This window comes from Chiloscyllium plagiosum, unplaced genomic scaffold (assembly GCF_037043375.1).
Source record: "Chiloscyllium plagiosum isolate Xiang-an unplaced genomic scaffold, Cpla_swu_hap1 HiC_scaffold_16, whole genome shotgun sequence".
In the NCBI taxonomy this organism is placed as follows: Eukaryota; Metazoa; Chordata; class Chondrichthyes; order Orectolobiformes; family Hemiscylliidae; genus Chiloscyllium; species Chiloscyllium plagiosum.
The window spans coordinates 19052329-19062438 of NW_028270154.1; the positions used below are offsets into that span (position 1 = coordinate 19052329).

The following is a 10110-nucleotide window of genomic DNA, read 5'->3' on the forward strand; positions in this document are numbered from 1 at the left end:
AGTTCTACATTGAATAATGGAGGGTAGGCTATCACCATGCTACTGTGTCTGCGCGGGTTTCCTCCAGGTGCTCTCGCTTCCTGCCACAATCCAAGGATGTGCAGATCAGGTGAACTGGCCATGCTAAATTGCCCATAGTTTTCAGGGATATGTAGGTTAGGTGCATTGGTCAGAGGTAAATATAGGGTAAGGGAATGGGTCTGGGTGGGTTACTCTTCAGAGGGCTGGTGTGGACTTGTTGAGCTGAAGGGCCAGTTTCCACACTGTAGAGATTCTATGCTAAATGAGTTGGACTTAGAATATGGAGCATTTTAAAACTGAAAATCTTTAGCAGCATCTGAACTGCATTCAGCCACAATCTGTAACTACATGGACCCATACATCCCACACTTGAACATTCCCTTCAAACCAGAGGACTAACCCTACTTCAATGGAGGGCATGTCACAAGCAATACCAAAAAATGAGGTGCCAAACTGTAGCAGTATCAACACGGGACTGCAATCAACAGAAACACCATGCAATAGGCAGGGCAAAGTGGCTTCACAACTAGTCAGTTGTAAGCTCCGCAGTTTTGTCACATTCGAACATGTAGGATAGTAGACACTTTAACAACTCGCTCGAGGAGGAGGTTCAGCATATGTTCCGATCCTTGATGATGGCACATTACATCAGGTCAAGACAAACATTTGCAACTATTTACAGTCAGAATGGATAATCCGTCTCAGTCCCTTCATAAGGCCTCCAAGGTCAGTTCAGCTCATTTGATCCACTTTGCTAATTATCAAGAAATGGCTGAAGGCACTGGATGCTGTAAAGGCTGTGTATTTTCACAATACTCTAGCTGTAGTTCTGACAATTTCTGCTTCAGAACAAACCATGCTCCTAGTCAAACTTTTCTAGTGCAGTTACAAAATTGGCATTTACCCAGCAATGTGAAAACTTGTTTATGTACGCCCTGCCCATGAAAAGCAGGACATATCTTTGCAGCTATTTACCACTCCTCGTTTGTCCTCACAGTAAAATGATAGAGTGTTGTCTTTTGTGCACTTATCCAGCAACATCCGACTCACCAACACTCAGTTCAGATTCCACCAGGGCTACTGGACCCCAGAGCTCTTGACTGCCAAATATAGACAAGCGGGCTGATTTCCAGAGGTCAAATAAGTAATTGAGCATGACATTAGGCAACATTTGACCTAATATACCATCAAGGAGACCTAACAAAATGGAAGTAATTGATAATCAGGGATCTCTCGCCAATGATTGAAGTCCTACCTAGCATAAAAGTAGATGGTCATGGTTGTTGGAAGTCAGTCAGTTCAGTCTGAGGGCATTATCTTGAGAGGCATTTCCAGCAATGTACTAAATCTGTCCTTCAGCATAAGGTATTAGTGGGATGTCCACTGATGAGTGAACAGTGTTCAGCTCTATTACAACTCCTCAGATATTGAGGCAGCCTGTGTCCACATGCAGTAAGACATTCAGATATAAGCTGATGAGGGTAAATAACATACATAGACCTTAAGTGGCAGGCAATGGCTAGTTCTAACAAGAGAGAATTTAAGTATTTCTTTTGACATATAGCTATCACTATATCCCAACCATCAATATCCTAGAAATTAGCACGTACCACTAATGTAGTATTATATGGCTACCTAGGATACAACAGCAGGTCAGAGGATGGAATTCTGTTTAGCATAATTCATCATAATCTCCCAAAAGGTGTTTACCAGCTACAAGACACAAATCAGGTGAGTGATGAAATATTTTTCATATGCCTGGATGAGTGCAGGGCGGTATTCATGAAGCTCAGCACAAAGCAGCCCACCTAATTGGTATCACATACATCACCTTAAACACCATCAATGCACAGTGGCAATGGTATGTACCACCTTCAAGATGCACTACTGCAATTCACTAAGACTCCTTCAAAAGCACCATCCAAATTCACTACCTCTACTCCCAAGAATGACAAGGGCAGCAGACACGTGATAACACCAACACCTCCAATTTCTCCTCCGAGTCGCTCACCATCCTGACTTGGAACAAAATGCTCTTCTTTCACTGGCACTGTGCCAAATCCTCAAAGTCCCTTGCTAACAGCACTGCAGGTGTAATTAGGAATGGGTAATCCCTGGCCTTCCATGACACTAACATCAGACACATAAATTAAGAGAAGTTATAGCTGAATGCCTGTTAAAAAAGTTGTTGATATTAAAATGCAACAATCATTCAACTACTATGATTGATACTCTTCACAAGCAGTTTCCCACTTGTGTACTGTAGGTTGTAAACACACCTTGGAAAGTCATCATGAATTACACAAAACAGAAGTCCCAGACTGACCTGCAAGCATCAATTTGTACTTTCAATGCAATTATGATTTTGGGTAAGGGTGTCTGGTTTCTTATTGCTACATTTAAATTTTATGCCAGGTTAAAAAAAGTCACTTGATTCAGCTTCCATTTGTGCATACAATCATTCGGAAGGGTGTAACATGAGGCTTATCATTATCAAAACACTTTACATTTAGAGCTGCATCTTGTTTCTTAGTTACACAAACTACTTCATTATGACTGGATTGACAAAATTGTTTTGAATATCACAGAGTTTTAGAGACATTGATTGGGGTGACTAGACAAACGTGTTTAAAAGAAAAGTACAAAACAGTGAAAGGAATTGAAGGATCTATCAATAGGATGAGATGAAGTAAATAATTTTAACCAATTATCTCAAAAGCAGTTATTTAGAAGATTGAGCTGTGAAAAATGAATAAGAAAACAACCGAGGGTTATGAACAGTTTGTGAGTGGGCAAATATCTGACAAAAACGGGCAATAAAGTAGGAAAACGTGAAAGTGTCCATTTTGGCAGAGGGAAGAAAAAAGAAGGGTATCTAAATGGTAAAAGATTACAGAGCTCTGAGATGCAGAATAATGTGGGTGTCCTAGTGCATGAAGATTCATATGCAGGTATGGCAGGCCAGTAGGATAAAAGTAACAGAATGTTATTATCACAAGGAAAATTGAGTGCAAAAGTAGAGCGGTATGCTTCAATTCACCATGGTGTAGAAGAATCTAGAACTAGGGAAAGCTGCTTAAAAATAAGGGGTTGCCTGTGTAAAACTGAAGAGGTGATTTTTTTTTTCTCCCAGAGGGTCATGCGTCTCTGGAAATCCATTCTCCAGGAGGTGGTGGACGCCGAACCTTTGTATATTTTTAATCCAGAAGTAAATGGATTCTTGACAAGCAGGAAGGTGAAGTGTTATTAGGGATAGGTGGGTATGTGGAATCATTAAATTGAATACTAGAGCAGTCCCTATGGGCGGAGTGGCCAACTCTACTGACATGTTTTGCAATTCAGATGTAATTAAAGAAAGCTTGTGCTAAAATTAAATATTAAATAAAGTAATGCGGGAAATCTGAACTAAAACAGACAATGCTGGCAGCATCTGACCTGGGAAATGGTCATGGACCTGAAAAGTTAACATTGCTTCTCCTGACAAATGCCGCGTGAACTGCTGAGCATTAGCGTTATGTTCTAGGGCTTTTTGAAAAGAATGAGAGAGGGGAAGAATTTTAGGGAGGCATTTCAGAGCTTAGGGACTTAAAAAAAGACCAGAATTAGACACGCATTAGGAGATTACAGATGGGGTCAGAGGGGCTCAAACTAGGCTCTGTGCTGCCCATTTCTTTCAGCCTTTCAAGGCTACACTTGTACATTTGCAATGAGAAATGCATTGGAACCATATTTACAAACTGGTAAGTGCCTCTAAACTGTAGCACAGCCAGATCATGACTTCAGTATTCTTGTAATTCTGATTTAATGACAGGAGTTCCCAGTTTGAAAGTCCAGGTTCCAGTCTATGACCTCACTTAACTTCATAACAGTTGCGCATCATTCAGGGATATGAAAAACAGCTCATTGGAATTAGCTGAAGGAATCTAACTTCACACAAACAAACAGTCTTGTTGCTTATTTCCAACTATTCCTGAAATTCTCAGGATTTTGGGTTATTTTCATACTTGAAATATCGAACCATGATCTTGAGGCTTTTTGTCTTGTACTCATTAGAACAAAAAATAACCAGAGAAAATCGGAGCAGGTATAGGTTGTTCAGCCATTTCAGCCTGCTCTGCCATTCAATGTGATTGTGGCTGATCTTCCAACTCAGTACTCTCTCCCCACTTTCTCCCCACACCCTTTAATGACTTTATCCCTAAGAGCTATACCTAACACCTTCAATGTTTTACACTCAAGCACTTTCTGTGGCAGAGAATTCCATGGGCTCACCACTCTGAGTGAAGAAATTTACCCTCAACTCATTCCTAAACGACCTTAACCAGATCCTTCACGGTGACCCCTGGTTCTAGACTCCCCATCATCAGTTACATCCTTCCTACATTTTCCCTGTTAGAATTTTGTAGGTTTAGAAACTCATTTTCATAAACTCCAATGAACTTAATCTTAACTGATCCAGTCTCTCTTCATGCATCAGTCTTCCCATCTCAGGACTTAGTCTTCATTGTACTCCCTCCATGGCCTGAACAACCTTCCTCATATAAGGAGACCAAAACTGCAAGCAATACTCCAGTTTGGTGCCACCAAGGCCTTGGACATTTGCTGTAGGACAGAATGGCTAAAATACCAAATCTCAAAAGTGAACAACAATTACACTGCCAGTCTTTGGAATACATGGTCTATATTCTTAGAGTCATAGAGATGTACAGCATGGAAACAGACCCTTCGGTCCAACCCATCCATGCCGAGCAGATATCCCAACCCAATCTAGTCCCACCTGCCAGCACCCAGCCCATATCCCTCCAAACCCTTCCTATTCATATACCCATCCAAATGCCTCTTAAATGTTGCAATTGTACCAGCCTCCACCACATCCTCTGGCAGCTCATTCCATATACATACCACCCTGTGCGTGAATATATATATCTTTCCCCTCTCACTCTAAACCTATGCCCTCTAGTTCTGGACTCCCTGACCCCCTGCCCCTCATAATTTTGTAAACCTCTATAAGGTCACCCCTCAGCCTCCGACGCTCCAGGGAAAACAGCCCCAAGCCTGTTCAGCCTCTCCCTGTAGCTCAGATCCTCCAACCCTGGCAACATCCTTGTAGGTCTTTTCTGAACCCTTTCAAGTTTCACAACATCTTTCCGATAGGAAGGAGACCAGAATTGCACGCAAATTCCAACAGTGGCCTAACCAATGTCCTGTACAGCTGCAACATGACCTCCCAACTTCTGTACTCAATACTCTGACCAATAAAGGAAAGCATACCAAACGCCTTCTTCACTATCCTATCTACCTGCGACTCCACTTTCAAGGAGCTATGAACCTGCACTCCAAGGTCTCTTTGTTCAGCAACACTCCCTAGGACCTTACCATTAAGTGTATAAGTCCTGCTAAGATTTGCTTTCCCAAAATGCAGCACCTTGCATTTACCTGAATTAAACTCCATCTGCCACTTCTCAGCCCATTGGCCCATCTGGTCCAGATTCTGTTGTAATCAGAGCGGTGCTGGAAAAGCACAGCAGGTCAGGCAGCATCCGAGGAGCAGGAAAATCAAAGTTTCAGACAAAAGCCCTTCTTCAGGAAGAGAGGCAGGAAGCCTCCAGGGTGGAGAGATCTCCACCCTGGACGCTTCCTGCCTCTATTCTAGATGAAGGGCTTTTGCCCAAAACGTCGATTTTCCCGCTCCTTGGACGCTGCCTGACCTGCTGTGCTTTTCCAGCACCACTCTGATCTAAACTCTGGTTTCCAGCATCTGCAGTCCTCACTTTTGCCTAATTGAATACAAATACCACATATTGATTTATATGGCAGCCAAAATGTCGGGCATAGGCTAGATGTCCCAATGACTATTAAGCCATATTAAACTTTATATCTCTTCACTGTTTGCAACAGAGTTCTGACTGCACTCAATCAGCCCATATTTTGGAAACACAGGCATTTCTGGTGAAGGGCTTATGCCCGAAACATCGATTCTCCTACTCCTCGGATGTTGCCTGACCTGCTGTGCTTTTCCAGCACCACACTCTCGAAACACAGACAGTATCCAAAATTAGTTGTGCATCCCACTTACATATACAACACATATTCCTATGCAGGACATGTTTTTTTTAATTCCTTCATGGGATATGTGTATTACTAGCCGGGCCATATTTTATTGCTCAGCCCTAGTTGCCTTTAAAGCAGGTGATGGTAAGCTGCCTTCTTGAACCACTACAATCCATATGCTGTCAACCCATACAGTTAGGGAGGAAGTTCCAGGATTTTGACTCAGCAACACAGAAGGAACAACAATATATTTCCAAATCAGGATGGTGGGATTTGCAGGTATCGGTGAGCAGGTTGTTGCTAAGCAACTGCTGCTTCGTAGCACCTGTTGAGAACACCTTTCATCACCTAACTGATGATTGAGTAGTAATTGGCTGGGTTAGAGTTGTCCCACTTATTGTGTGTAGAACATACCTGGGCCATTTTCCACATTGTCAGGTAGATACCAGCGTTACAGCTGGACTGGAACAGCTTGGTGACGGGAATGACAAATTCTGGAGTACAATTTCAGTACTATCATCAGAATGTTGTCAGGGCCCATACTATTCAGTGCCATCAGCCGTTTTACAGAGTAAATCAAATTGGCTGAAGACTGGCATCTGTGATACTGGGGATCTCAGCAGGTGGCTGATGGATCATCCACTCGGTACTTCTTGCTGAAGGCTGTTGTGAATGCTTTAACCTTATCTTTTGGTCTGTTATGCTGGGCCCTCCCATTACTGAGGATAGAGATGTTCCAGTCCATTGTAAACAGAAAAAAAGACATGTTCTCACATTGTGCCTTCTTCAACCAAACAAATCCTTGGGGTCAGCCACTGTTTGCTGCATTCCCCATGTCAATACTCTGAGCAATCTGATGAATCAACTTGCCTTTGTATTTCAACAAAAGCTCAGCAGTTAGCTGTACCCTCAATTCTCCATGGCAATGCATCTACCAATCAGCACTCTCTTCTCACACAGTTTGAATTGTTCTTCCCTTGATTATTTGGGATTCGTGTGGTTCTGTCCTGATGAATGTCAAGACTAAAAGCTTCAACAATATGTCTATTTTTCATAATACTCAATGTTCTGTACAATTAAGTGACTATTTCCATACTTGCTTAAAGTTTCAGTTTCTACAGACAATGGTCAGGCCTTTGCTGAAGCTCTATTTTTGGTGACTTCAAACCTTGTGCACAAACCAGTTGCTTTCTGTTCCTGATTTGTATGCTCTTCCCTGACATTGAAGGTAAATGCGTGAATATGCAAAGGTCACAACGGAGAAGGATAAGCAGCTAGAAGAGGGAGGAGGAAGAGGAAGTGTGGAAGGGTTGTCAGGGAGCCCCCTCCCAAAAATGGCCATATTATCTCCTCCTTTGGAGTTATTTCCTTTTGCCTCTTGTGTATATTAACTTCTCCTCAGGAAAGAACAATGTGTGTCAGAGGATATCAATGTTTAGGTGATGCAGCTGTCACAGATGAACAGCTAGGAGAAAGTGAGGACTGCAGATGCTGGAGATCAGAGCTGAAAATGTGTTGCTGGAAAAGCGCAGCAGGTCAGGCAGCATCCAAGGAGCAGGAGAATTGACGTAGGGCTGAAGAAGGGCTCATGCCTGAAACGTCGATGCACAGATGAACAGTGCCAGTGTGTGCAAGCTGTGAGATGGGGATGTGACAGTACTCAGTGTGTGAAGTTGAAATAATACAGGACTATTGAGAGCCCTGATAGATAGAAATTGTTGGTTGCTGAGTGATGGAGATTTTGTCATTTAAGTAGCAGGTGAGGCTAGTTGGTTGGATATGATACTTAATTTACCCCCCTAACGTTGTCCACATGTGTGAAATCATTGCCCTAGATGGCATTCCTCTGGTCCTTCTTGAGGATATAGGAATTGTCTCCTTTCTGTCCTCTCCCTTTTATTGTCAGGAATTGTTTATTCTTCCAAAGCAAAATCTGTAAATGATCTAAGCACTGTCTGCAATGTACTTGCTCTTCAAAAGGGTTTAGGTAGTGAGATGTTCCAATGATACAGGTGCTAGTGTCTTGCAGGCATTCCACAGTGCGGGAAGCACTGACTGTGCACAGATAGCATGGAAGTTAGCAGATAGCTGATGTTGACACCCTTTGTGCAGCCCACTCTTGAATTACTTGCTGGTCTCAACCTCAGTATCAGTTTTCAGAAACTACCCAATGTAGCTTCCAGGGTGAAGCAAGGTCATGATGATTTGAATATAAGGATGTGATTAAAAATTGGTCTGCTACCCTTCCAGGCTTCACAGGCATGATTATCAAATGTTATTTTACACAAGTTATGAATAGAGAGCAGAGGATTTTGAATAAGCTCAAGTTGATGGTGAATACAGAGGCAAGGCAGGGTACATGTGAAAAATCTATAACTCCCTGTTTTTCTCTCCACAGATGCTCTGACTCGCTGTGTGCTTCCAGCATGTTATACTAAAAACAGTTACATATCTTTGGAGCAGAGCTGACTGGAAAGGAGTCTGTGTTAGAGCCAGCCACCTCACAGGTCTATAATATTGACCTCAGTATCAGTTTTCAGAAACTACCCAATGTAGCTTCCAGGGTGAAGCAAGGTCATGATGATTTGAATATAAGGGTGTGATTAAAAATTGGTCTGCTACCCTTCCAGGCTTTAGATGGCTCATTGGTCTGGAGGCCTCAAAAGTAGAAAATAGTAATGCCTCCTGAGAAATAATTTCATCAACAGTTCAAGATCGTTTCAACGAGCTAGTTGCAAGGAAATGCTGCATTTTATTTGAAAACAAATGTTAATGTATGTTACAGAATTTACTGAAAGGGAGCATTTGTTCAAAATATGGTGCTACAAACGTGGAATTCCCACACTCTCTACCTATCTTTCTGTGATTCCTAAGTACGACTCTCACATTTCAGTGCTTCACATTTGAATTTAGTTTCCTATTTCCGCTTTCTCATCTTTTAAAACGGAAAGTTGAACCACTTCCTTCTCCTTGACACAGTCACACCTGATTTGGCTGAAAGCTTATTCTTGCATTGATGAAACTCCCTTCCCCTTCTATCATTTGCTAACGGGTTACTAGGCCCTCGGTTTCATCTTCTTCATATTAGAATCTGGTTGGTTGGATAGTGATAACTCATTTGGCTCCTCTTGTTATCTGTAGCCGTTGTAACAGTTGTACCAACTGATCCCTTCAAATGTATCTACAGACTGGAAACTTTCATAATCCCTGTGTGATTTAAGTCGCTAACAGTTATTTCCAGAGTAGCGATTTTTACTTCGAAAGACTATAGGAGTGCTGCCATTGCGGAAATGGAAATCACTTGTCAAACTCACATTACTATCTCTGCACTTCCAAGTTTCTCATAACAAAAGTAACACGTGAAATACTGGAGCTAACGCATGCTTCCTACTGTATACAGAAAAGTCCTGCTGGGGACCTTTCATATTTTGCCAGACGGATCTGTGAATATTTTAGACACTTGTTACAGACTTTCCACTCGTGGGTAACCATGTTACAGCGTGGCTTCTACTGACCAACAGCAAACTTGATTGACCTGCTTCCTCAATTGAAAACAAAACGTTCCCGGAATTAAGGAATCTGAGGCTTACCTTCTTACTAGATTTACAGCAGCATAACTTACTGCTACTGCTGCCCATTCTCCAGACTCAATGCCAGATATCTGCCTGTGAAAAAGCCTGTTGTCTGTAACACTGACGGCGAAACATTAAACCTTCAGCACTTAGTAACCCAATTGGTTTGAACTGAGCCCGGGTCTGCTGTTTGAACTTGTGCTTAACAGTTTGAGTTACCGTATGTACTGTAATGAACACGCCTTCAGGAAGCTATCAAACTATTGAAGTCCTATCGCCACGGTGTTTAAAAGAACACAGGAAGCTTAAAATAAAACAAATAGCGAACACAATAGTGAAGAGTCATTATCATCCTTTTGGGAGCATGGATTTTAGAAATAAATTTCAGGTGTGGTTCATTATTATACGACGCCCAATTGCAGGAAATGATCGTGGGAGGTGTCTGAAGATATCGAAAATTAAATGC

The 10110-nt window shown here is 42.1% G+C and overlaps 1 protein-coding gene across 1 annotated transcript in view; it reads right to left on the reverse strand.

Annotated features, from left to right (window-relative positions):
* Positions 1 to 9899, reverse strand: part of ccdc69 (coiled-coil domain containing 69) — a 65882-nt gene extending 55983 nt beyond the window's left edge. Inside the window, exon 1 of the mRNA XM_043703223.2 lies at positions 9663 to 9899. Coding sequence (XP_043559158.1) covers positions 9663 to 9710 — 48 coding nt within the window. The 5' untranslated portion in view covers positions 9711 to 9899. The remainder of the gene's footprint in view (positions 1 to 9662) is intronic.
* Between the last annotated feature and the right edge of the window lie 211 nt (positions 9900 to 10110).